The sequence below is a fragment of the Chrysemys picta genome, chromosome 8 (genome assembly GCF_011386835.1).
Source record: "Chrysemys picta bellii isolate R12L10 chromosome 8, ASM1138683v2, whole genome shotgun sequence".
Lineage (NCBI taxonomy): Eukaryota > Metazoa > Chordata > Testudines > Emydidae > Chrysemys > Chrysemys picta.
The window spans coordinates 2590801-2618530 of record NC_088798.1 but is presented as its reverse complement, the minus strand read 5'-3'; the positions used below and the strand labels follow the sequence as shown (position 1 = coordinate 2618530).

The 27730-nt window shown below is 47.4% G+C and overlaps 1 protein-coding gene across 7 annotated transcripts in view; it reads right to left on the bottom strand.

The window, feature by feature from the left end:
- RNF220 (ring finger protein 220) overlaps positions 1-27730 on the bottom strand; it is a 324075-nt gene that overhangs the window by 41758 nt on the left and 254587 nt on the right. For 5 of the 7 annotated variants that reach the window (XM_065553696.1, XM_065553698.1, XM_005303037.5 and 2 more), the window contains 2 exons: positions 20812-20933; positions 19654-19786 (listed from right to left, as the gene is read on the bottom strand). In XM_065553696.1, the coding sequence (XP_065409768.1) occupies positions 19654-19786; positions 20812-20933 (255 nt within the window). The remainder of the gene's footprint in view (positions 1-19653; positions 19787-20811; positions 20934-27730) is intronic. The other 2 variants (XM_005303038.5, XM_065553697.1) reach the window with 1 other exon arrangement.

The window sequence follows — 27730 nt, the reverse complement described above, 5'->3', positions numbered from 1 at the left end:
CTTTCGTGGGCTACAGCCCTCTTCATCGGCAAGAAGCATCTTTGAGCGTTGTTGTTATTGCTTTGTGGGCATGCCAGCCAGGATGAGGTTCTGTTGAGCCAAATGTTGTACAAACCACAGCAAGAGTGTTCACACCAAACAGTTACAATTCAACATCTCCGTTGACCGATGGGGAAACTGAGGCCTGAGTCCCAACCCAATGCATTAACCGCAAGGCCATCCTCCCTCCATGTTGAAGGGCTGTAGCAGAGTTAAAACATTTTGGTATCAGATCACTAACTCTGGCTCATGTCAGTTTTAATTGGGCTTTGAGAGCAAAGGCTTCTTGTGCAGTGTGATTGCGCCCAGGAAGGGAGGAGATGGTGAGTTTCAGTTAGGGATATTAATTTTGGGAAGGATTATTAATTGCTCCTCATAAAAACAGAAGTCCCCCCATCCCTCGAGTCACCCTCTTGACAACACAAGGGCCTGACTCTTCTCCCAGTCCACTGTGCTCTCCACCTAGTTTATGGTGTCAATACCGGATCTGTGTCCCCCTCCCTGACCCCCCCATGTTGGTGGAGCAGTATTTCTAGCTGGCTATATCCCCAGTGGGAGCTAGACAGGATACAGATCTCTTTCCAAGGACACCACTCGAATGCAGTATGTCACTGTCAGTCTCTGAGAACGTACAAGTTATCAGTTAAGCTGCTAATAAAATTTGTTTATAAAGACTTGATCTCTCTCTTCCCCCATATAAAACGAGGGCCTTTAAAGAGTGGCACTTTCAGCACTCCATCAGGTTTCAGGATCGCCTCTCCAGATTAACTCAGCCAGCCCCCGCCCCCGAAGCAACGACCAGCTACCAACCTGCCATTATTGACACCTGTGCAAGTGCAGCACCCAACACCGGCTTCTGAAAGCAAGGCACTGCTTTGTGACAAGGGGCACAGCCTTCAGAAGCATACAGGGCAGCGCCCTTGCCAGCCGAGCCCGTCGGAAGCGTTTCAAGTACTGGCTGAGTCGTGTTATATGCTGGCAGCCAAAGTACAATCTCAGCTTCCTTCTCTCACAGCAATGGCTCATCCACTAAATCTTGACTCTTTCAGTTCATCCCAACGTTTGGGAGAAGATTTAAAGGAATACGAGAGACCTGTCAGAAGAGCTGGATATTCTTGCAATGCTGCCTGAGAACTCGCAGCGAGAGAGGTCGTGGTAATTTACAAGCATGACATTAAACCTCCAGTAACACCATTTTCTGCACCTGGCATTACTGTAGCCCATCACTTCTCAAAGGCCATAAGCTTTGGACGTACAGGTCTTCATTTTTCTTTCCAAGAGGTGGGAAACACAAATCATGCAAAGCTGGAGCAGTGACTTGGCCAGTCCCAGAAGTGATTTGAATGTTAGCCAGATAATGAATACTTGGAACGAGTGCTTGAGGGAGGTGGTGGTGGTAGTGGTGGTGTCGTCGGGGGTCAATTGAGTGTAAAAGGGATTTCTCCTTTGGTTCCACTATCTGCAAGGATGCCATGCACAGGGGAAACAAGCATGTTTTCAGCAGTTTGGTTTCTAAATCATCCAAGCCAAAGAGTCTAGTGGATCATGGTCAGCGTTTAAGAGCTATAGCCTGGCTTCGGTGGTGTAGCTTACCAACATTAAGGCATCTGATTTCAGAATCCTAACCCCACCCTCACCGAACTCTCATTTGTGTATGGGGAAATCCTTTTTAAGGCTAATAATGGCGGCACTAACACCTCCTTTGCTACCTCCCAACTCTGCCCAGCTTTGGAGAACACGAGCTCAGAAATGTTCTCTATCGCATTCACAGTAAAGGTCTTATCCCTCCCCCGAAGTCTGCCCTGCAGTACAGCCAGAGAGAGAGAGCACGCGCCATTTTGGCAGTTTTTGCTGTGACTTTTTCAGTTATGGGAGTTGCTGATGGAGAACTGGAGGAATCAGTGGTGATATTCAACACCTGCGATACTGCTAGGTCTGGGAACTTCCATTCTGACCTCGGGGATCTCAGTTTGGCCCCCTATCTCAGCCCATGGAATAAGCCGTTTGCTCAGTCAGTACTGAGTTACTAGCCCTGGGGGGAGTTTTGTAAAGTGCAATGCCAGAGCAATAAAGGAAGCTGGACAATTCAGACCATAGGACAAAAAACTTTCCTGAGATGTTTCTTGGATGAACACAATCCACTCATCCTCCTTGTTATATAACCTCACTCCCTTCCCACCAGAGCCTCCTACTACCGCAACATGACGTGCAAAAGAGCATGAAAGCAAGTCTCTTCTTTGATCACCAGTAGGGAAACAACATCTGTCTGACACTGCAATAAGAACGGGCATACTGGATCAGACCAATGGTCCCTCTAGCCCAGTCTCCTGTCTGCCGACAGTGGCCACTGCCAGCTGCTTCAGATGGAATGAACAGAGCAGGCAATCATCAAGTGATCCATCCCCTGTCACCCATTCCCCAGTTTCTGGCAGTCAGAGTCTAGGGGACACCATCCCTGCCCAGCCTGGCTAACAGCTATTGATGGACCTATCCTCCATCAATTTATCTAGTTCTTTTTTGAACCTTGTTATAGTCTTGGCCTTCACAACATCCTCTGGCAAGAAGTTCCACAGGTTGACTGTGTGTTGTGTGAATACTTCCTTTTGTTTGTTTTAAACCTGCTGCCCATTAATTTCATTGGGTGACCCCCTAGTTCTTGTGTTATGAGAAGGAGGAAACAACACTTCCCTATTTACTTTCTCCACACCAGTCATGATTTTATAGAGCTCTATCATATCCCCCCTTAGTCGTCTCTTTAGTGCTAGTTGAGTCCAGACTAACCCCAAGAGACTAGTGAGTTTGGATGCCTCAGTTTAGGGGCAGGTACTCGGCGCTTCCTGCAAGTCAGGCCCTTTAAGCCACATCGAATTTGGGTACCCAAAATTGCTAGTCACTTTTGAAAACCTTGGTTTAATGATACTAATGGGAGCAGTGCTGGCCAGACACGGTGACAGGTAGCAGGGGCCAGCCAGCACCAGCCTGCCTCGTGGGGAGGGGAGAAGGAGGATGGGCGTGGGAAGCCATGAAGATGTGTTACGAAAGAAGATACTTTATTATGATGTGACGGAGCTAGAAAGCCACGTCAAGCAGGGCAGCCTCCTCAAACAAAGTGAACGGTTTAAACATTCAGATGTGTTGCAGCACAGGGCCATTCAGCGAAGAGGCTGGAGGACATGCTTTCCAGACTGATCAGCTGAGGACTCCCAGTTCTGGGCCTGGAGGGGCAGCACTTCGAGGCTAATGCCAGGTAACCCTGCCCTAGGTATTTCTCCAACACACAATCCTGACTTCACCTAACTTTACCAAATAAGAGACAGGATTTTTGTAACAAGAATGTGAGCTGTTACAGATTATGCGTTGTCAACAAAATGGAGTCCGGAACTGTATTTCTCTGTCTGTGGAACAAAACCAAACCCCCTAGCTAGTGGGCAAGTCAAAATAGAAGCAATGCTATTGATCAGTTTTAGAAATTTACAGGTTCTTGTTCTCTGAAGGAAAAACATGTTTCTGAGAGATGTCAAGATTGAACAACAAGACCATCGATCCTGGAATCGCCACTACTTAGAGGAGAATGCTAGAGAAGAGAAGGCAACGCACAACCTGACCAGAGATCAACTTGTGAAACCAATGACCCATCACACACTCTTTCAAAAATGTTTCACCCACGGGAAGGTTAGTTTTAAGGCCGGTTCTGATAGGTCAGGGTTTGAAGCCAGAGTTTTAACTTGTCCCTCCTGATGTAACTTTTCTGGTGTTGCCTCTCTGAACAAAGCCAGTGAAAACACCCAAGCAGCTGTTCAAATATTTGACGTCTGAACCGCTTGACATTAATTATTCATCTCAGGCTCATTCAAACCAGATTTCTGGACAAGTGCTGTTATAAATGGATTAAGAGGACCACTAAATGCAAGGAAGGCCTGATAGAAGCAGGTGTGATCCTAACTCACTCAGAGTGTAAAAAGGACTCAGAACTCCCACCTCCTGCTTACCCTTTGCCATGGGCACGCTGCCATCCAGAAACAGGGAAAATATGAAACGGAGCGCGGGGATGGCCGCAGAGCTAGCTTGTACTCGGTGGTACTTGTAAGTGCGGCTGTTGTACTAGAAAAAGACGGGAACGTCCAGGAGACACCACATCACATTGTTCCACCCAGCTGATCTATGGCTCATTGCAATGCGATGGAACACGAGAGGAGTTATTCTGGGCTGGCTTAGTTGTCTGAAGGCGACACAGTAATTCACTATTATCAGCAAAGCTGCCTACAGAGGAGGTTTAACACCAGTGCCTCCCTCCTCTTCACAGAGAGGGCAGTTCTGAGGACTGAACTTTATGCCAACATGTGAATAAAGTCACAGCTGTCACCTGAAAGTTAAGGTGCAAGTTCGATCTGGGAATTCGTAACAGGCCCGATCCTGCAGCCATTACTCACAGGGGAAGCCAGGGATTATACAAGGAAGGAGAGTAGGATAAGGCCCAAAGTGCATTGTAATTACACTGCTTTCGGATTAAAAATGAAACCTGCCACATCATTCCATTTTCTAGCTGAAGCATTCTCTGCTCATGCTGTGTGTTCTGTCTGCAGCAGACCCGGCCTATGCTGCCCTGTGTGAGAACACTAACCCTCCAGGAGCTAATGCAGTGCAATTCTCCGACAGTCTTAATCCCAGCTGCCTCTTTAAGGGCCAGACAAACAAGAGTGAGCAGGCAGGTCAGACGCCGGGGCCATTAAGCCAAGAAAAAACAAAGTTACAGTTCTGTCTCCTATCCCCATTGCTCTTGGAGCCAGGTGCGCTGACAAGCAATTCCAGCACTGTTGTTGAGTGGCACCTTTATAAACCATGTGACAGTTTGGGAGACAAACTCTCCCATCAATCAGAATGTACCTATCAAGATCACTTACCTAGAGTGTCTGCAGCCCTCTGGAATGGCGTATACAGCGTTACTTTGGCTGGCCTCAGAGGAACTGCCCTGAGCACAAGAGTCAGTTCTTGCTGAATATTCAGAATAAGCAACACTGCCACTGAAATATGGATGTGAAGCTTTGCAATGTAAAAACAAGGAGGCCTATTTCATATGCCTCTTGGCCAACATGCAGGCCGCAGGCTCGAAGGAGAATGGAAATGCTTCCCATGGCCTCCTATACGTGGAGATGAAAAACGGATATCCTGGCAGAAAGGACTCTTTTCTCCTCACACAAGTTTCCACAGCACCCCTGTGCCTTCTCCCAAGCCCGGGGGCTGTTCCTTGTATCTGGAATGACTTTTCTGACCTTGCCTGTCACATGGCCTTCCTTCAAATCCCACCTCCCTCTACATGCACTCGGAGGACAGCTCACCTCGCATTTTCAGTGTATACAACTCAAGCTGCCTAAGATTCCGTCATTAACTGAATATCGGATTTAGACTATAGATGTAGAGAATAAAGAGATTTTACAAGGGACCTGAATTCAAGCTTGTGTGTTTCTCCTGTAGGAGCTGATAACAGAGGTCAAAGTGACAGCGTACGCGGCTTCACTTGTTTGCAGCATCAGCAGCAGCTCTTGCAGGGAGGAACCCTGCATCTATGTGGAGGCTGGCGAAGCTGGAAACAGAAAGGCAAGAACGAAGCAAAGTTGCACAGACTGAGATGACCACAGCCCAGCAGGGCAGGCAAAGCCCTCATTGGCCCAGGCTCCACTGCTCAACTCCGTCCTGGCGGGTGAGCTCGTTTTCTCAGTTTTAAGTATATTTGTTTGGTGTGCGCTACAAATGCAAACCCAACAGGAGACACTAACCCTTAGGTTCTGTGCTCCGTGCCACACTGTAGTTATGATTTGTGTTCCTACTCAGGGACCAGGACCTCACTCCGCGAGGCACCGTACGCCAACAGAACAGAGACTGGACTCGTGAGGACCAAATCCCTCCTGGCATTTATTCCTGCTTCCTGAAGGGTCTCACTTTTCATCTGCATTGCTCAGACCCTCAGCAAGCTGAGCTGCCAGGGACTGCACCACCCCATTCTTAACCAAGCAGAGGGACTGGGAAAGGCAACAGCCCACAGCATGAAAACTGGTCTGTAGGCTAGGGTCGAGCTGGTGAGCACTTGGGACACCCTCTTGAAGGAGATCTGAGTTCTAGCTGCTGGGCTCCAAGGCGGGAGGGCTGGAATGCTGGTCAGGAACATTATAAAATTCTCAATTCCTCCTTCAAAAATAAAACATTTTACAAGTGGGTCTGACTCCAAGTACAACTCTGTAGTGCGCAGGCTTGATGGGGGCTGGAAGAGAAGCTTTTGAGCTGCTCACAGGTGATTTACACGTGTTCAGGAAGAAAAAGCCTCCCGTAAGTTTCCAAGACTGTAGGTTTGGCTAATTACCCCCCACCCACAACACCCACTGCAATAACTCGCCTCAGCACAGCCTGCCCTTCTAGCACATGCAGTGTATTTTCTTAAAGAAATGTCACTCACTGGCTTCTTGGAGAGCAAAAATAAAGAAGCAATAAAAACATTTGGTGCAGAGACACTACCAGGCCCTCACAGGCTTCCTAAGAGCAGCTCTACCGCGGGTTTATTTCCTCAGCTGCTGAAATACCCCGAACTAGTGCTAAGAGGACAAGATGGCACAGCCGTGGCTTTATTTTTAAAAAGTGCATTGGAAGGAAAGAGAAAGCTTTTTCTTTCTTTTTACAGAGGGGAGCAGAAGAAGAGGCCATCCTAATCAGCCATCTTTCTCCAGATCCGATTATCAGTCAAGTGGTTCCTCTACTCCCCTGTACCATAGGAATTCTGCTAGCAGCTTTCACCAGGGGAAATGTACATTCCAAGCTCATGGAAAGCTGTTTGCAGGACAGAACTGTATTTCCAAGTGATGTCAGGAACCCAAATCCAGTTCACAGGAAATTGCAATTGATCAGGGAAATGGACACAGAAGAGCACATCTGCACAGGCCTGTCCAGTAGAGGTGTCCCTCCCAGGTTACCCCTGGGCTGGTAGGTAAAAGTGTGCAATTTGGTCAGTAGACTGAAAAATCAGTGTCCTAGACACCGGCAGTGATCTTTACTAACAACCCGAAGAACAGCTGGCTTTAAAGAAAGGGCTGCAAAGCATTATGACCACTAACGACATTTGGTAGCAATACATGCCAATGTCAGGGAAATCAAACATGGTTCAGGACATGAGCTGATCACTGAGGGGTCGGGAAGGAGTGGTTTTCTCCCGCCCCCTACATTGTGGCACTGGCTAGGGATATTGCAGGGATTTCTTTCATGCCTCCCTGCGAAGCATCAGCTGGAGGCGGTGGCTGGAGGCAGTGAAGTGGACATTCAGCCCAGTGGTCTGATCCAATATGGCACTTCCTGCCTAGCATCCTGGAGCTTTGTGCCTGTGTAATGCACTGAGGGACGAGCCTGCAACCTTGCCTCTATTTGGAAGGCTGCAATTCAAACCTCGCTGCTGCAACACAAAAGAAGAATCAGAACCACGGTCTGAGCAGCCATTGGCTTGATTTCCATGATCGAAGGAGGGTGGCTCTGAAAGCTTTAGTTCCCGTAGAGAGTGGGTGGGAACAAAAAAGGGACGAGGGGAATTAAAGTAATCTTGAATCACTAAGCAGATTCACATCACCGGATCAATAAGCACTGCTGACAGGGATCACAGGAATGTCGCAACTTTGCCAATAATAAAGCAGCACGGAGGAGCCAAGAGAATGCCTTTTCTAAAACAGCCGAGCATGACGCAGCGAGGCTGGTGAACAGCTGAAAGTGACACCCTGGCTTACCGAGGCCATCGCCAGCCGCAGGCCCCATTGTCATTTGCTTTAAGTAATGATAGGCAGAGAGATTTTATTTGTGGGTAGAGGAGGAAGAGTGGGTGGAAATGGTCACGGGCTGAAATAACAAGGCCTAAATTTCATAAGCCAAACCCGCATGCTCTACTCCAAACTAATTCTTTTCTAGGCCAGGAAGAAGAAAGAAAATCAGTGTTAATTTAATCAATTGATCAGCCTATTGATTGCGAAACTGGAGCTGCTAGTTAGCCATGTGCAGTAATGCCCTCAAATCTGAAACCACAAAACACACCATTGATTTCTTCACTTGCTGCTCCAAAAGAAAAGAAAAAAAAAAAAACCAAAAAAAACCCCCAAGACGCACTTTCAAAGGAAAAAGCAACTTCCCAGCCCAGGGAGAGGATGCAAGTGAATCAGAACACAAGCCAGGGAACAGGGATAGCGGTGTCTTGCGAGTTTCAAACTGAAATTAGTTACAGATGCAGTCACGGTGTCTTGTGTAAACTCTATCGATTGGGTAGCTGACAGCCTTAGGAGCCTCGATGCTAGGACAATCAATCGGGCTGCAGTGTCACCTGCCACTTTGCTGAACAGTTGACAATGCAATTATCCAGTGTGGAGGCAGGGAGTTGGCGTGTGTCAAACGCAGTTAGCCACTTTCCGGGCACTACTCGATAATGCGTTTCACCGCCTAGCGTAAGAGACGACATGCAGAGACAGGAGCTGTTTAGAGCCATTGAGACCCGCACGCGCTTTTCCTTTAGAAAAATCTCACTGCCCCACACTTAACAGCTGTATTCGAAAATGCTATTAAAATCACGTCAATCAGCTACTTGGTGGGTAAGGCTGAAGTTTGACCTGAGAGCCCAAGAGGTAGGCTGCAGTTCTAGCAAAACTGCAGACTGTTTGAAAAATTATCAAATGACTGTCTTAAACCCTGGGAATTTCAAAGCTGGACTGGACAAAGCACTAGAAAAATGGATTGGAGGGAGCAACTCTGTGTGTGCAGCAGATGGGACCGGATGAGCTTATACGGTATGTCTAACATCTAGGAAAATAGAAGTTTAAAGGGATGCTGTCAACTTGAAATCTAGTCAATTTCAACAACTGAGTAGTTTCAGGTGCTAGGCCTGCCCCTTGACTCTCCCTGCCAATTCTGGTAGTTTTACAACCACTTTTCCTTTTTATTTTTAATTAATTTTTCTCCCTCCCTTGCTGCTGTGTGACAGACCCACTCACACACAACAGGGGAACCGACTGCACTCAAAACACTGTCAAATGAGCCGAGCAAGTTGAAGGAGAGAATATTCCCCCTCCAAATCTCTTCCCAGCTACAGTGATCTTAGGTGTTACACACGGCAGGTAAATCATTAGACATTAGTGTTTAGTTGATTACGTCCCTTTAAACAAACACTGTACAGCAGTTTGAGCAAAAAAGTTAGGTTCTCTTAAATTGAATAAAGACTAATATTAAACTGAAACTTGTGTAAAAAAGTCAAACACCATCACAGTAGAAACAGTCTATTGAGATGTAAATCCTCCCTATGCATTGGGTCACTGACCGAGAACCCCAAAATGAAGCCGACTAGTCTAGTTTCATTATAAAAATTGATGTAAACGTACTGCATCAAATGCTGCAGAGTACATAGGACTTTAATATTTTAGGATATGCTTCACCTTTGTTAGAAGAATTGGAAAAAGAGATTTTTACTTTGCAGTGTCCCATTAACAAAGTATGTAAGCAGAGTCAAGTACGAATCTCACACATTTTGCATAGCGTGTTCCAGAATGAGTGTTACTAATGTTTGTGAAGCGAGACCTAAATGTTATCGATATGATGATATATCAATTACTGTGGGTTAGACAATGCTCTCTTTATGTAAGCTAGGGCTTCGGACAATCCCTAAGCCCCTCCCCATATCTCTTTGTCCTCCTCATTAAAACCAACTCTTTCAATACTACTGCCTGGCTACTTTATGGCAGAAAGGGTTCAATGGCCACTGAACAGACCTCTCCCTCAATTCCCACACACTAATAAAACCCTTCCGGGAAAGCTTAACTCTTGCTTGTTAATTACATTCCTACAACAAGGGTCCACAACAAACCAGTCCTTTTCTGCATTCTGAGATCAAGAACCACCTCATGGACAAAGATCTGCCTTTGAGACTTTTCCATCACTTGGAGCAGTGCAAAGAGAAATGTCATTTTACACAGCAAAGCTGGAGATGCAGTGGGAAGCTGTGTTAAGAACTGCGTCCCTGGAAAGAGCACTCACTGGGGAGGGGCACATTTAAAGCACCAGTGGAGTGCACAGAACTATACAACAGATCCTCGCCCAGAAGAACGTAAGAGTCTTAGACAAAAGCAAAGATGACAAAAGGAGTTTGGGAGAGCAAGAGTTTTAACAGATCATGAGAGTTGCTTACATGTACATACTGTGGGAAGACGTTTTAATTGAGGGGCAAAGCCAAGAGGGAGGCTGGCGATGAAAAAAAGTGAGGGGGGGGGGGGGGGGACCGGACATTTCAAGCCGGGATCAGGAAGGAGGGGGAGATTAAAGACTTCATATCCCTTCCTGCACTCTTCTGCTGGTGACTCTTGCATCCGACTTCAAGTTCACTCTACCCTCTCAGCGGGTACCCTGTCTAGTCAGTGCAGAAACAGGGATAACGATATTGGTTACTAATTCATTCATCCAGAGGGCTCTGAAGACACTACAGACACCTTCCATTTCCTAGCCCGTCTCCTGGGAAATTTCACTCTCTCGCCACTCATGCACTAGCAACGTCACGGCCAAGTCTCTCTAAATGTATTGCCCTGCTTACTCTCTCTTTGGCTTGACCTTAACTGCAACTTTAACTCGTTGGGACAGATGGAGGGAGGCAGGGTTGGATCATTTTTGCAGGCTCTCCTGTATGCCAGGTTTGGTTTTGGTTGAGACAGGAGAAGCTGCTGATTGCTGGATGGGATGTAGGTCAGGAATTGGAGGTGCTAACCCCGGCTCTGCAGGCATGACCTGGGGGAAGTCACTGCTGTGTGCCTCAGTTTACTCATCTGTAAAACAGGAACGATAAGCACTTCAGTGAGATGTGAAACTGAACGTTTTGAGATCTTGGGGTACAAAAATGCTTTGGAAGGGCAAGAGATCCATATTTTCTCCTCAATTTTGGAGCCTGCTCTCAGACTCCATTCTAATTTAAAACGGTCAGAGATGGAGCTACCAGACAGGTGCAGAGTGCTGTTCAATCATCTGCTTTATGGTTCACCTCAGCCCCCATGTGTGTCTGTTTGGAGTGCAAGATGATTTGGGCGGAGACTTCATCTTGCTCGCACTCTTCTAGTACAACGCACATTGAAATAAAGCACAGGCTGTGGAGAAGCCCACAGCTACTGTAACTGCACTTCCAGACAAGCAGATCGGCATTTGTTTCAGAAAGGCTGTCCTAACGACAGTTGCTGAAGCACGTCTTGCTATTGCGAGGATTGACCGAGAGCTGACAGTGGGACTGCAGCCATCTGCTGGAAACTTTCAGGCATTTGTATTTTAATAAGTTCCACTTTTCAAGCAGCTGCACTGATTGCATGCGACACAAGAACCAAAGCAAATGAGCACCCCGGAGTGACTTTGGTTTGTCACAGTATATCAGGCTTCATCAAGCCCCCTGCCTACACTAACTGCTGCTGTGCACAGGGAAGAGACCCGGACCGCCTGTGGGGGCGGGCTCGTCTCTTCGTAAGGACATTACTGGAGCTGGCTATAAATCCTGTGCCATCTCAGAAGGGGGGAAACAAAGAGAAGCTCAAGAATTAAATATCCCCTATGGGTTTCCCCTCAGTCTTGCAATCTGTCTTAGTCAGGTTCCTGTCTGGTTGATCTTCGTTAGAAAGTATCCTTCCCTGAAAATGCCTTGCTTACCGTTGGCATGAATTCCAAGGCTTCCCCATTACGTTATTTTCTAGGCAACTGAGCTGCTCGAGGAAAAGAAATCCATAAAAGCACTGGGTGAGCGGCTCACTACTGTGCCCACCGGAAGGGCGGGGGGAAACGGGCAGGTGGAGAGAACTTAGCTACAATTCTTCAATTCTTTCATATCTAAAGAGGACAGCAATCTCTGTTCTATCAGACAGGGCGGTTCGTAGTTTAAATGGTACTTGCTGCTAGCTTGCTTTTCCTGTCTCTGTCTCTCTCTCTTTGAAGTTGACTGGACAGCTTCCTCAAGCTGGCGTTATCACTCCCTCTAACCACTCTTGGCAGGCAATCTAATTCCCCCTGAAAAGGTCACCGCCATTTTAACTGCCTTTCAATCACATTAAGCACGCTGCCGCTCCTGCTCAGAGCACTGTGCCTGCAGCTCTCCTGGCTGAGGTGCGATCGATAAACTGACATACCATCCCCCCTCCCTGGCCGGCATCCCCAATCGCTCCCCACCTTCCACCCCGATCCTTCCCCTCTCAGACAAACCCCTTGTGCTGAAGGAATGACAAGAGATGCCAATTGACCAAAATCCCCCCGAAAACGCGATGCAGACAGGAGCTGCTAACCCATCACTCCCTGATCAACTTGCCCCATCTGCTAAGAAAAGGGCAAGGGTACATCCCTCTCCCATAGAGTTATAGGAACGGTGACTTCCAGAGGACAGTTTGCTCAGGCATCAGTCCAGGCACCTTTGAAGCTGCTACAAAGAACCAGCCTCCCTCAAGCTTCCCTTAATGCAATCATTACTGTTATCTCTCCCTCGCTCTCTTTTTCCCCCAGTTACCAGTTGTGTGTTCCACCCATCGATCCTTGTGTAAGACACTGTTTTAAGTCTGCTTGCCTTTTGACTGCGTTAAGCCGTTTAAGAGACGACAGCGGCTTCTATCAGTGCGAAGCTGATGCGATTCTTTTCAGATAAAGCACTTTTTTCCTCTCCCCCCCTCCTCCTTTCAAGTAACAGACACACACACACACACACACACACACACACACACACACACACACACACAAAGAGACACTGAATGTTTCAAAGAAAACCCCCCTTTTGAACTTCTCTTAGGAATTCTTTAAAGGGATAACTTTGCAGTGTAAACACTTGGGGTAATGTACATCCATGCTGGAGAGGAACAGCAGAACTGGTACAACAAATATGCTGAGAGTTAAAAATCAGAGAAGGAAACGCTCAATGCTTTCGCTTGCTGAGCTTTGGCTGCTGCCTAAATACAGACTGGCTCGAAGCTTATTAGACACAGATTGCGTGAAATAATCCCTTGTAACAAAGAGCAACAGAAATGGAAGATGTAAATGACTAATGCAAGAACCTTTCCCCATTGATCAGATGGGTAGTCAATGCTAGGATATTTCAAAACAAGTTTTCGTCCCATGACACTAGGGATGAGATCTCCTGATATTGGGCAAAATCTCTTACCACAGTATCACACACTGCTCTTCAGGAACACGTGTTCAGACACCATTATTGCTGGGGGAAGGGGGTGTTACACCTCTTCAACAGTTTCACTAAGATGATTTCTATTTATTTAATCTCTCACTTACAAGGACCTGATTAGAAGCAGCATCTGGAAGATGTTGCACATTTGTGGCTTTCCCCCCAAATACCCGGAGGCTGCAGAGGGAGGAGACAAAGGAGAAAGAAGATTGCCCTTCCTGTCCAAGGCAGATTCCTAGTTTAAACAAAGATCTCTCCCTGAAAGCAGCACATGACCTATACCATGTCCCATTACTGCAATATCTGACCTGGCCCCTGGGAGAAGAAAAAGAACTAGAATCCTGTGTAGTTGTTAACATTCTAGATTCACACAAGACAACAGTACCGGGTTTTAGCAAACAGATTTAGTGATGACAGTTGCCAGTGTTCTAAAAAATGTGAAGACAGCTAAAAATGCCAATGAATCCCTATATGAAATGCCCACCCCACTCTCCAAGACCAGAGAGCCAGCGTGCTGATTGTAACACCTAACAATCACGTCACCGTTACCTTCTCCTGGGCTTCGGTTTGTTTTTTCCACCTGTTGTTTCTGGACATACGCTCAGCTCTCTGGGGCAGGGACGGCCTTTATTCCATGTGTGCCCAGTGTCTAGTGCAATGGGTCCGGATTGGGATCCCCAGGCACTACAATACTAGTAATGTACAAGCTACAGAGGAGTCCGATTCACAACGACAGCCTCTCCAATCACAGATGAGACGATTCCCAGTCAGGTTTAGAGAGCGCAAGAGCTCTGGCCCAGGAAACGGCACAGACAATATGAATAGACGAAGACACTACAGCTAAGTACGCAGCTTCTAGACAGAAAAGCCGTGCAGGCCAGCACTAGGGGGGTTCAGTCACACTTGCTTTTTGGTATTTTCTGCAAAAAGCAGAAAACTCTGGAATAGGAACACAAGATTGGCCATTCTGGGTCAAACCAATGGTCCATCTAGCCCAGTCTCCTGTCTTCCCACAGTGGCCAACGTCAGCTGCCCCAGAGGGAATGAACAGAACAGGGCAGTTATCGAGTGATCCAGCCCCTGTTGTCCAGTCCCAGCTTGTGGCAGTCAGAGGTTTAGGGACACCTGGGTCATGGTTTTGCATCCCTGACCTTCTTGGCTAATAGCCACTGATGGACCTGTCCTCCATGAACTTATCTAATACCTTTTTTGAGCCCCATTATAGTTTTGCCCTTCACAACATCCCGTGGCAACGAGCTCCCTAGGCTGGCTGGCTGCACTGTGTGAAGTAGTACTTGCTTTTATTTTAAACCTGCTGCCTATTAATTTCATTGGGTGACCCCTGCCTTGGGTTACATAAAGGGGTACATAACATTTCCCTAGTCAACTTTCTCCACACCAGTCATGATTCTAGAGCTCTGTCATATCCTCTCTTAGTCTCTCTCTTTCCAAAGCTGAACAGTCCCAGTCTTTTTAAACTCTCCTCATAGGAGAGTGCCATGCCTGTAGTCGTTTTCGTTGCCCTTCTCTGCACCTTCCCCAATTCTAAGGTGCCTTTTGGGAGATGGGGCGAGCAGTATTCAAGGTGCGGGCGTACCATGGATTACGATACATTCAGTCTTGTCTCTCCCTTTCCTAATGGTTCCTAACATTCATTAGCTTTTTTGGCTGCCACTGCGCTGATCTTTTCAGAGAATTATCCAGGATGACTCCCAGGATCTCTTTCTTGAAAGGTAAGAGCTAATTTAGACCCCATCATTTTGTATAAATAGTTGGGATTATGTTTTCCACTGCACATTACTTGACATTTACCAACACTGAATTTAATCTGCCATTTTGTTGCCGTGTCACCCAGGTTTGTGCGAGTCATTTGTAACTCTTTCCAGTCAGTTCTGGTCTTAACTATCTTTCTTGAGTAATTTTATCCCATGTGCAAATTTTGCCACCTCACTGTTCGCCCCATTTTCCAGATCATTTATGAATACGTTGAACAGCACAGGTCCCAGTACAGATCCCTGGGGGCCCCTCACTATTTACCTCTCTCCATTGTGAAAATAGACGGCTTATTCCTATCCTTTGTTTCTTATCTATTAATCGGTTACTGTTCTATACTATACACCTCTACCCCGATATAACGCGGTCGTGGGGAACCAAAAATCCCTACCGTGTTATAGCTGAAACCCCGTTATATCGGGGTAGGAGCAGCAGGGCTCCAGTGGTGATTTAAAGAGCTCCGGGCTACGGCCGCTGCGGGGAGCCCGGGCCCTTTAAATCGCCAGCAGAGCCCCGCTGCCGCAGCCCTGGAGTAGGGGTGCCAGGGCTCCGGCGGTGATTTAAAGGCCCTGGGCCCCCTGCAGCAGCTGGAGCCCCGGGCCCTTTAAATCGCCGGCGAGCCCCGCTGCCGCAGCCCCAGGGGAGCCCTGCTGCTACCGTGCTATACGCGAACTCGTGTTATATCGGGTCGCGTTATAGCGGGGTAAAGGTGTAGTTTCAACCAATTTGCCTGGTACTGAAGTTAGGCTTACCAGCTTGTAATTGCCAGGATTGTCTCTGGAGCCTTTTTTAAAAACACACGTTACCTGAGCTACCCTCCAGTCATCTGGTACAGAGGCTGATTTAAGTGATAGTAGTTCTGCAATTTCATATTTGAGTTTCTTCAGAACTCTTGGGTGAATCCCATCTAGCCCTGGTGACTTATTACTTTTTAATTTATCAGTTTGTTCCAAACCCTCCTCTACTGACACCTCAATCTGGGACAGTTCCTCAGATATGTCACCTAAAAAGAATGGCTCGGATGTAGGGATCTCCCTCCTATCCTCTGCAGTGATGGCTGATGCAAAGAATTCATTTAGCTTCTCTGCAATGGCCTTGTCTTCCTTGACTGCTTCATTAGCACCTCGATCATCCAGTGGCCCCACTGACTATTTACCAGGATTCCTGCTTCTGATGTACTCAGACAATTTCTTTGCTGTTATATTTTTGTCCTTAGCTAGTTACTCTTCAAATTCTTTCTTGGCCTGCCTTATTATACTTTTACACTTGACTTGCCAGCGTTTATGCTCCTGTACGTCTGAAGAGCGTGATCACTGATGTGATTTTTGTACATTCTGACCAAAAAAACTAATTAAAGGCTACGAATTGTTCCCAGTTTGGGGGCAGTATTGCAATACTGCCTGCTAGATCTGAGCTGGAACTGCGCAATAAACGCTGGCCACAGTCTCCTATCCCCCCGGGCTGTGACATCTCCTCAGAGCAACACACACGATTAAAAGGGAAATTGATGAGACACATGGACATCTATTCTCCCTCCAGTTTTATGCATTTCTCCATGTCATCTCTCTAGACACTAGCGACATCCATGTAGCCTAGCAAGGTCTGTTTGGCATTAAAAAGGCCTTTGATTTCCACATCACTGATCCTTCTCAGCCAAGGGAATTGGGCCAACTATGGGGTCTGGAGTGGGAAGGGTTAATAACAGTACCACCAATTCTGCATGAAGCAGTTTTTATCATTGCAGGGCATCTCCAAAATGCTGCACCACACCGCTGGGATACAAACGAAGAGCCCTTTGTCCCAGAAAGGAGGAGTCAACGTTAATACAGGGAGAGGAAAGGGTGAGTTGCATTTAGTTCCCCTGAAACCACACACAGCAGGTCTATCAAAGGAAGCCTCAGCACCCTGGCAGTCAGAGCGGCTTGGGGCCCAGACAGGAGGGAAAGGTTTACATCACCTGGTACCTGTTTCAGGCTAAGAAAAACACACACACCCCTTCCAAATTCAGGGACTGGTCCAAGCCAGGAGTTCCCAATGCCTAAAACAGGGATATCCAGCTGGCAGGCTGCAGGCATGTTCTGGGGAAGCCTACGCAGAATTCTAGGGATTCTAGGCAGAGAACTGGTGGTAAAACATTCCCCCGCTGAGCGGAGAACACATCTCCCTAGGGGAGTGGCCCACTGGTGCTTGGCTTGCCCTGACTAGTACACGCAGCGAGAGTGGAGCACTTTTCACGAGAGACGCGCAGAGAAGACAGACCCTAGGTGGGAACTGCTGAGTCTGATGAGAGAGGGAGTATGTGCCGTTGTAGGGATCCCCTCCCCTCTTTGACTGGGGAATTCTTTCAGCCATGAAAGAACAGAGGTTTCTCCTTCTCCAAGTGCAGAGAGAGGAGACATCAGAATGGAAAGCCTCTTGTACTCAGCCTGGCCTTTTGGTAAGAACTAGATCGGTCTGATGGCTGGCCGGAGTATCAGGGAAACGGAGTCCACAGTCGAGAGGTCCATTGGTGACTACTGTGATCCTGTGAAATATTCCCAGCTTGATTCCCCCCACCTCATCTAGTGACCATCCCCCAGCCACCTTCTGCGCTCTTTTACCAACCAGCATTCGCCACCCCCCTCGAAGACGTGGCGAGGTTCTCCAGAGAGCAGACGGAAACCCTGCATTCACTCAGAGGATGAATGCAACATGGGACGTTACGATTATATCGGTGTTGGATACTTGTGTTTGGAAACGTCCATGCACGCTAGGAGCAGCCCTCTACAGGGATAAGAGCATGGCCCTCGTTGCCGCGATAAGTTGGCTAACCTCTAACCAATTCACACAATGGAGCTATTGCATTTTCAAGACCCCTGTGCAGCTGACCCCTTTAAAAAGAGAACAATGAGCAAGGACCCTGCATGTTCATGAAGTTTAATCATATGGGCTGTAGAGCTCTCTCCCGACCTGCAGCGTCATTTGAAATACTGTCCCCGTGACTGGGGTGGGACTGAAAGGTTAATACAACACTCCAGTTAATTAGCTAGAAAGGACTGGGAATATTATCGGAGTGAAGTGACCCAGCGATAGCGTCAGGGCCGAGCGACGGAGTCTACCCTGCTCACCAGAAGAGCCCATAGGAACCGGAGCGGTTGAAGAGGAGAGGTCACACAAGCACAGAGGGGCAGGAAATAGGGCAGACTGGTCATTGTTCATTTAACGCAAGATGATAATCAATACTGTAGCACTGATTGGACCACAGGAACAGACCAGCATCCCGTGCCCCATACTACCAATGCCAATAGTTATGTTAATGAACAAAGTCTAACAGTCTGCACCGCCTCTCTAGAGCATCATGTGTAGGCCTGCGAGTAAGCAGATGAAGCTGTGGGTTTGCAACGATTATTTCCAGGAGTCAGGAGCGTGCAGCATTGCCTTCGCTAGAAACACCGAGAAGCTGCCCCATGTTCCGGAGCATCTGCTCCCCTATTCCAGAGTTACAACTGAATTCCGGAGCATCTGCTCCCCTATTCCAGAGTTACAACTGAATTCCGGAGCATCTGCTCCCCTATTCCAGAGTTACAACTGAATTCCGGAGGAAGGCAAGAGTAGCTCAGGAGTGCCGGGGCATCACTTAACAGCCGGCAGGTGCTTGGGCATGCAAGTCTGACTCGTTCCCTTGGGAGTCTCTCCCCTTGAGACATTTTAAATTAAAATCCAAGCTGACGTCTGAAGAGATAGCATCCCCTCCTCTTTATCGAATGGCCAGAGCCGGCATTTCTGGTCTCATTAGGGCTGTGTGTGTGTGTGAGAGACTCTCTCCTTCGCGCTGGCAGTTCACACCAGAGAAGAGTTTAGTAAATCCTGCTGTTGGAGGCCAAAGGGCTGAGTGTAAGAAAGGGCCAGGTTCCCAGCTACAATTACATTCACCAGTAAAGCTCACACGAGGTCAAATTTTGCTATAACTCTCTCTCTCCTCTGTAACTGGTTTCCCCGTCACTGGGGAAGGAACAGAAGGAGGAGGGAAAATAAAATGTGTTTGTCTGGGAGCCCTGAGGGCCTGCAGCGCTGGAGGTACACAGCAGGTTGCTGGATTCTCATTTATCAACCTTAAAAGGGATGGAGTGATAAATGCATAACCGGCCCTTTAATATTTTATGCAGGTGTTAAAGCGACTCCGTTGTCACCTTCAATACATCACCAGCAGCTGATAAACCAGCTTTCGTCACTCCAGGCTGGGAATTTTTACAATTTCATTTCTCTCTCCCCCCCACCCTTCAAATACAGCCATGTATTTCTTAATGTGTGCAAACAAGGAATTGATTCCTTCCCAAATGATCTCCCCTCTACCTGCTCCCAATCTCTCCCCCTGTGCGGCTACGTTTCCTGAATACTAAGTAAAGCAATTCTTCTGTATTTAAGATCAGTACAAAATGTTACCCTTATTTTCCCAGGTGTGGTAAGATCTGAAATCACTCCTGTGTAGTGCTGGCAAAACTTGAAGTTCCCACCCATCTTGAAAGGCAACCCTGTGGATGTTTACGCAGCTTGAACCCCTCCCCCTGAAGAGAAGTGACTGACTCAACACTCTTTTTTAAAGCACAGCAGAACTGTCCTCTCTGCATCTCAGATGTGCCTCAAGTCAGGGCCCCCCGAAACGCCACCCGTACCTCGGAATCCCCCCTCCAGGAGGGTGGTGGCACGTATCCTCTTCTGCCCACACCACTCGTATTCCTCGAAGCGATTGCCATTCTCGTTCTCGATGTCCACGGAGTCGTCCTCGGTCATGCACGAGCCTTCTCTCTGTGCCGGGCAGAGGGTGCAGAGAATAAGACACCCTAAATTCCCTTGGGGGTCAGGACTGCTCCCACTGGAGCGCTATCAGGAGTGGGTAGCAGCATCTGCTTCCCCACAACGAGCCTGATCCTGAGAGTCAGTGGGAGCGGAGAGCGCTCAGGACCTCTTAGGATCAAGAAAACGAGCAGCAGTGGTCCCATTTTATACAGGGACGCTTAAGCTTTAGTTCCCAGGACAATCCTGGCATGTGTCCAAATGCAACCTGTCTGGCACCATCCCAGCTCGTGAGCTGCTGCCCAGGAACTGAAACCAGCAGCTCCCCTGGTCCAGGGGCATAGGGTGGCTCCCTCAGCAGGGCCAGGAGCGGAAGGATTTCTCAGGACACCTGGCTCAGGAAGGCTGGTCAGAAACCAGTTCTTTTAAACCACGCTTCACTTGGGACGTTCTTGCTGGGTGTTTGACTGGCAGAAACAGGAAACTACAGAAAGCCCAAAGCGCCCACTCTCCCCCTTGCAGCACGTCTGCGGAGTTTACCCCTCAGTCGCTGGGAAGGCTAACGAAGAGACAGGGCTTACAGTCCCACGGGAAGGTGGCAGAGGAGTTTTTAGAGCCCCTAACTCCTGGTGTGCAATGCTCAAGTGGCATTTTTAACAAATCCATTTTAAAAGGGCAACATCAAACTGGCTGTTAAAGCAGAGAACAGAAAAGAAGAACTCTTGCTGTGCTAGGCAGGAATCTTAACACATTACACAAGGCTTCAGATGGCCAAAGACCTGCAGAGTTTGGTCTATTAAGCTGGAGTTCATTAACAGGGCTTGGGGGACAAGAAAAAACAAAGCTTCTCGCATGAGGCAGGCAGGAACCTATATGGAGCAGTCTTCCAGGCATGAGGTGACTGCAGCTCCCAGCCAGCGCACCCTGTGCCCTGGCCTTTAACCCAGCAGGGTTGGTTTCTGCCCTGGGTGGGAAGGGCAACTGCAGAGAGAGTAGGGAGAAGGGAATGGCAGCAGAAGGTCCCACTGCGCCTCTACCTTTGCAAGGCATTGTTCCACATGTCTACTCATCTCCTCCTCGGATCCTGACAGAGGCCGGCTGCAGAGGGGACATACCTGCCCTTCGTCTTGCTTCCTCCGTTTCATTTTCCCAATCCGAGCTGCATGGAGAGACCGGGGAGAGAAGAAAAACACATCACCTTTATAATTGCCAGAGCGAGCCTCTCTCACCTGCCTGCTCCCCCAACAATAAACTCCTTAGCAGAGGCTGTGAGGACACAGGAACACGGATTCACTGACTTAAGACCAGAAGGGACGATTGTGATCACTCAGCCTGACTTCCTGAATAGCACAGAGCAAAGAATTTCTCCCCACACTTCCTGCATCAAGCCCATATCCAGGAGCTGAGCTAGGGCGTGTTTTTTAGAAAGACATCCAGACTTGATGGAACGACTATGTGATGGAGAATCCACCATGCCCCTAGTTCTTCCAGTGGCGATCACCCTGACTTATGTGAGAGAATTAAAGCACTGGAGGGTCACATCCGAAACCGGGAATACAGAAGTTGTGTGAGTAGCCTGCTACGTATAGATAACAGCATGGAAAAAACAAGGGAGTGAGGGTGATGGGTAAAATAGACAATGCTGCACAGACAGATAAAACGGAGGAAAAAACAACAGGAGAATACCTAGGCTGAAGTAGTAAGCCACGTAGATAACAATATGAGTGAAGAAATGTGTGATCAAGACGTGCCAAGAAAATGTAACCCATTCAGGAAAAGGAGTGCTGTGTGACAATGGGGCATGTATACAGCACAGAATACATCAAATACGGAGAAGGGTGATAAGTGATCAGTTAGGTAACATGAGGACGGCGTATATGTGATGGTAAGTATATGAAGCATAACAGTATAAAAGAATGTGGACTGTTGAGCACAGATGGAGAAATGCAGGACCTCCACACGATTGGACCAGCATGCACCTGATGATGACAGCTACATTCTACCAGTGTCTCAAGATGGGGTAACTGATCACTGCCCTATTCTGCTCTGCTTTACTTATTCTTGATTGTGGTGGGGACAGTATCCCCAACATTCTTTTAATAAAGCTTTAAAACTGATTAATTTAATAACTGGGTGTGGACTGTGCTTTTTGCCCAACAGTTACAAATTCACACCTTGTTTTCTAGCCTGGACTATCCGGTGATTGGACCTTGTTCTGCCTTTATTCTGATGGATCGAAGAGCCCTTTGCTATCAGAAATTTCCTCTTCTTGTAGGTACTTGCTCAGAACCCTGCAAGACTTGAGGTTTAGTTGCCTGAGGTGTCCTGCTTAAGTTACACAACAGTCACTTTCAACATCTCACGCTCCCATGCATGCCTGAATAGTCCCTTCCTAGAATGTCAGATACAGGTAGGTGCCACATATGCAGGGTAGGCAGGTTGGTTTTGGAAGAAAGAAAGGTATTCTGCATCCCAGGATAGGGCTTTTACTCTCCCCTGGTTCTTAATCTGATTTGCATTTGTGTTATTTTTATTTAAAGTACATCCAAGCCACGTAGTGAAAACTTGGAAGCTGCACTGTGCACACAAGAGCGCAATCTGGGTAAAAGACACAGAGTCATGCTGATTAGGAAAAGCAGCTGAGAGAGCCTGTTACTTAATCCAATCTCTGGTTAATTTGAGCCATCGTTAAACGTGATCAAAACATCTGGAACCAAATCATTTGCATTAAAAAGAACTTCTGTCCTTTATTATGATGGCTTTAGGCAGGTATTACTGGATAACTCAATCACTGGCTGGAGAAAAGTCTCTGTTTAATTAACAAGGAAGGTCAAAATTCTGAACACGAGACAAGTAAGAGCCTAAGGAAAGCCCATGTGGTAATGAGAGATGACACCACTGAAAAGTTGTGCTAGTCAGAGATTGGTATTGACATTGTAAGCAATACCACGTGCTCCGAAAGCGGCGATGTTCATGCCAGCGTCTGGATGGATAGCAATATCAAAGCGAGAAGGGGAAGGTGCTGTTGAACTAGCTAGGTGATGGACAACAAAGCAGGGAGACAACAGACCTAGAATTGTCACCCGTCCAGTGTATCCATCTCACAGAATGAGCTAAACTAAGCTAGCCGCCCTAGGGATGTAAGATTCCTGAGCGTTCTAGTAGGGCTTTCTTGGTTTGCCTGGACAAACTCACCCCTATATCCGGGTGCCCGACTTCCAGAGCTCTGGGCCAGAAATACTCACTGCACTCCATGCGTTAGGGCAGAATCAAGGGTCCCTCAAACCTGTTCCCTGGGAAAAACTTCTTCTCAAAGATACTCTCCTTGCTCTGCTAGAGGAGATTAGGAGCAGTAGTTGCCTTTGCACAGCGTACCATATAGCAGCCTGGAAACGACAATGGAAGGCCTCCAGGGACCAGATCCTGTTTACAACGAGGATGTTCCCTAAGCTAATACACAATGGTTTCAGCAAACATCTAAAATCCATCCACCCTTGCTGCTCCAGAATTCTATCCATCTGCTACAGTGGGGTGTATCTCACGTTGGCTAGGGGTTATTGACAGTTTAACAACATGCCTGCCTCCCAATATAAGCTTCAGATGCGTCAACATTTCTGGGGGGAAGCGCTCTTCGAGTTTCAGCATCTGTTTTGTCTGCTCTAAACCAGATGTTTCACTCACTGTTATCACCTCCTTCCTCCCAAGGGAAACTAGTATTTTAAAGTAGCTTTGCCCAGAGAAGTAACTCCAATAAGGCACCACAGGGCCTTATTTATGTTCTCAATAAGTCCACATCAACTCTGCTCCATTCTTAAATAAAGCAGAGTTTTTTCTAACTGCCTGCTAAGCAAACTCCACCTGGGGTCTGAGAGTCAAGCGGGGCACACTCTAGCTCACACTTCATCACCCGTTAGAGCGATTTTTGCAATCCTGGTTAGGTTTTTTGGGATGATATTCCATGCAGATTAGAATCCAGCTGCCTCTCCCATAGCTCTGCAGAGGCAAAACAGTTAACAGGGATAGAAAGAAATAGCATGAACTTCGTATAGTCAGAAGATGTGGCTACACATGCAGATCAGTTAAGGGAAAAGATAATCAGCAGTCATATATAAAGAAATCCACTCCGATGAGATCCCCAGATCTCAAAGCACTGTGTACATACTGGTGTCATTCCTCTCTCCCATCCACCTTCACTTCTTTAAAAACAGTAGGGAAACGGAGGTACAGAAGAGTTAAAAGCAGCCTTGCGAGTTTCCCCTTGCCCAATCACCCTAGGGAAACAAACCTGTTTGCTGGGCACGTTAAAAGTTATTAAATATCTTTTTGTTTTTCTCATTGCCACCATTATCCAACCCAGGCACTAACAATATACCTAACAGGCAGGCAGGCAGTTTGTGTGTCTGGGCTGGTAAATTAACCCAGCCTCGCAAAGCGGTCATGAGACAGTGACTTGGGGCAGGTGGAGTCAGCATCGAGATTGGGAATTGAATCCAGGTCTCTCCCAGCACCATGCTAGATCCAACAGACTGCACCCACCCCAGTCTTCCTCACTCCCTAGCAGAGACAAGCGCTCTTTTCCTTTACATTATAGTGCCAGGAGTGAAACAGCCACTAGAGGAAAGAGGTGTTGAAACCAAATTCCTCTGCCATTTCCGTTCTGTGGTCATTAGCAGCGGCGTGGTGCTGTTGGAAGCGAACAGTGCCCCTGGTGAGGGTTGAGAGCAAAAGGGAATGCTGCATCCTAGAAAGCACATACCAAGCAGCATTTCCTATACACGCCACGGAGCTTAGCTATCACTTCCAATCAGCGCAGAAGGGCCAGAGCGGCCCCAAAGGCAGGGGGTGATTGTGGAGCTGTCCCGAAGGGGAACGGCTCAAAAGAACACGCAAGTGAGACCACAGTATTGTTAATTAGTGCTGATAGATGCGATCATTTCTAATTAGCTCACTAATCCCTCTCCCCTGTGCTCCTGTCGCAAGAGCAAAAAGGGGGGCCGGAGTTTTTTCCTGTCCTTAAGCCAGTAAGATAAAAGCACCGAAATCCTGCAGTAAGCAAAAGGAGAATGGAGGATTTCACTCGAGAGCCCCTGAGTGCTATCAAGAAGGTGTGTTCTAGACAAGAAGCGGCCTCATTTCAATCTCTGATTGAACAAACCCTCTCCAGTTATTATTCAAGACTTCTGCCAAGAAGTGAGGAGTTCACCAATTTTTATTAGTATTAATAATTATTATTAGGCCGTTAGAGGGCTTTTCAGCACCACGGTGGCCTCAGTTTTAACTGATGTGCTTGATCAGTGTTACCCCAGACTATACCACACGTGCTCTCACCTGTGCGGCGCCAAATAACCGCTTGGTTTGCCCTTTCACGGCAGCCGTAAGTGGCACCTCAGTACTGCCACTCTCGCAAGGGAGCCAACGGACACATCCAGGAGCAGAGACAAGGGCACGTCATTCTCAGGTGGACTAGGATTGCCCAGCTGCTGGGCTGGGAGCCTGTCCCAAGACGACAATTCCTTCCCAGAAGTGAGAGCGCCTCAGTAGTTTGGGGGTTAGCAGGCCACAGCACACGGGCAAGCAAGTGGAATAGTGAAGGAACTGAAGCCTCATCCCTCTGCTAGACAGGGGGCAAGGTCAGGCCTTTGGATCAGCACCCAGAGGCAACACAGGCAGGTGAAGTTGCTTTTCTCTTCTGCTACTGGTCGCCCTGGACTGGCCCAGCTGAGATGCTGCTGCCAGCGTGGAAGGGAGAACCAAAGACCACTGCTTGCTAGTATCCGCTCTGGGCACAGATAAAGACATCTGGCAGAGTGCTGGATTCAAAACTGCTGTTGCTATTATTGCTCAGTTCATGCCCTCCCACGTGTACGGCGGACCCCCACCCACTTCAAGCGACTAGAGCATGCCCTCCGGCACCTCTTGCTCCTTGACTATCAATGGTAGCGAGGGATGCTGGGCAGGTGAATTGCCACCTTTCTGTAACAGGGTCTCCCAGATCAGTGGCTGCTCCCCTCCTGGCCTAAACATTCCTAGTCACTTCTGATCACATCTCCCACAAAGCATCTCAGCTGGAGGGTGAAGTGAGTGACCTGGTTTTACTTTTCACTACCACCTTTGTAAGATCCTCAGTATCAGAGAACCTCCTGTAACCAGGGCTGGGTGTGGTTATTATATCTATTTATCTATATGCCCAGCATATATATCACATCATCGACATATATTTCATCACACCACATACATTACTAAGCATTAACTATACAATATCAATAGAACATTATATTGTATATGTATTTCTACCAGTTACATGGCCTGAAGTGGCCTATGTCTTTCTATAGCTTGTTCACTTATGCTAAATATCCCATAACACTTTGCAAAGCTGATGCCAGCTTTGGCATTAGAAAACAGAAAAGTTGTCAAAGGCAAAATACATTAACCTTCTGCGCCGATACAAGCGGGGGAGGGGCTTTCATAGACCAGCACCTGGAATGCTAGTATCCAAAATAAAGATGAGGAAGATACAGAACAAGTAGTTAAGGAACCCAGATGAACTGGTGGGTTGGATTTTAGTGATGCGTCAAGAGTTTTGTAACTTGTAGAATTATTCTATAAATACTACCAGCTGAAACGTGTAACGTGTACCTGCCTAAGGTGAATCTAACAATGCTGCATGAGAGAGCTTCCCAGAAGCTGGTATTGTATTGAACCTTTCTTCCTGTACTCTACTATTACTGACTTTTAGCAATAAACCCGAAGATCCTGGTTATTTGGTTTCTTGTATATGTTCCATAACGAATCGAAGTGCAGTCCAGCAATTGAGTACAGAATTTATCCACAACCAGGGGAAGATCTAGCCTACCTGAGAAGCCAAAGTGACGAGCACTACATAAAACACTAAAATACAAAGTGCCAAAAAAGATCAATGGTACTTTGGGCAGTCTGGCGGTTCACTGAGTGCAGACCTAATTAGCAGCAGTTACTTAGGACACACTACTACAGCCCAAACAAAGGAAGTACAGGTACTGTCTATATTCTCTCCTTTAGTTTCATTGGGCTGTCATTTTTTGCCCTAACTATGGAAGCAAGAACTGCTAATGGCAGCTTCAGTCCTGCAACAGACACTATGCAGTGGCGTGCCATGCAGGTGCAGAAGACCATGCACACAAAGCCCAACTGGCTTCAACAGGCATCCATCAGCACAGAGTCAATAACAGGTTTTGGGTCAGTGTCAGCATAGGACTCAGCCAGACTCTCAGACTTACCTGGGAGAGGGAGCTGTAAACAAGACACCTTTTACAGCTATACTGAGGCTTTTACAAAGATCATAGAATCAGAGGGCTGGAAAGGTCCCCAAGAGGTCATCTAGCTGAGCCCCCGGAACTGAGGCAAGACCAAGTAAACCTAGACCAGTCCTGACAGGTGTTTGTCCAACCTTAAACACCTCAAATGATAGGGATTCCATAACCTCCTCTGGAAGCCTATCCCTATCCCTATAACTAGGAAGGTTTTCCTAATATCTAATCTTAATCTCTCTTATTGCAGATAAAACCCATTATTTCTTGTCCTATCTTCATGTTCAATAGCAGTAAAAAAACAAAAACACATTTAAAATATGTTGGTGTATTAGCTGGCACCAGGGCTGGAAACACTTTGGTGAGACTCTCAGAACCTTCTGGGGCCCAGAGCAGACATTGGGAAGAAAGCTTGATCCAGGAGAACATGGACAGCAACGGTACTGGTAAAGCCAGCTCAAGAACAGGAGAGCGCAAGAGAATGGAGAGTTCTCTAGATGGTCAGAATTTAAACTGTTTGGGATCTTGTATACATTCTGAAGGACGCATAATCCCATCTCCAAAAAGTGTGCACAAGACCCTCCCGAACAACAACACAACACGAGTTTATCACAGGTGAAAGGTGCTGGACTAATGCACAAAAACCAGTTGGAAACTTTAGTACAGAATG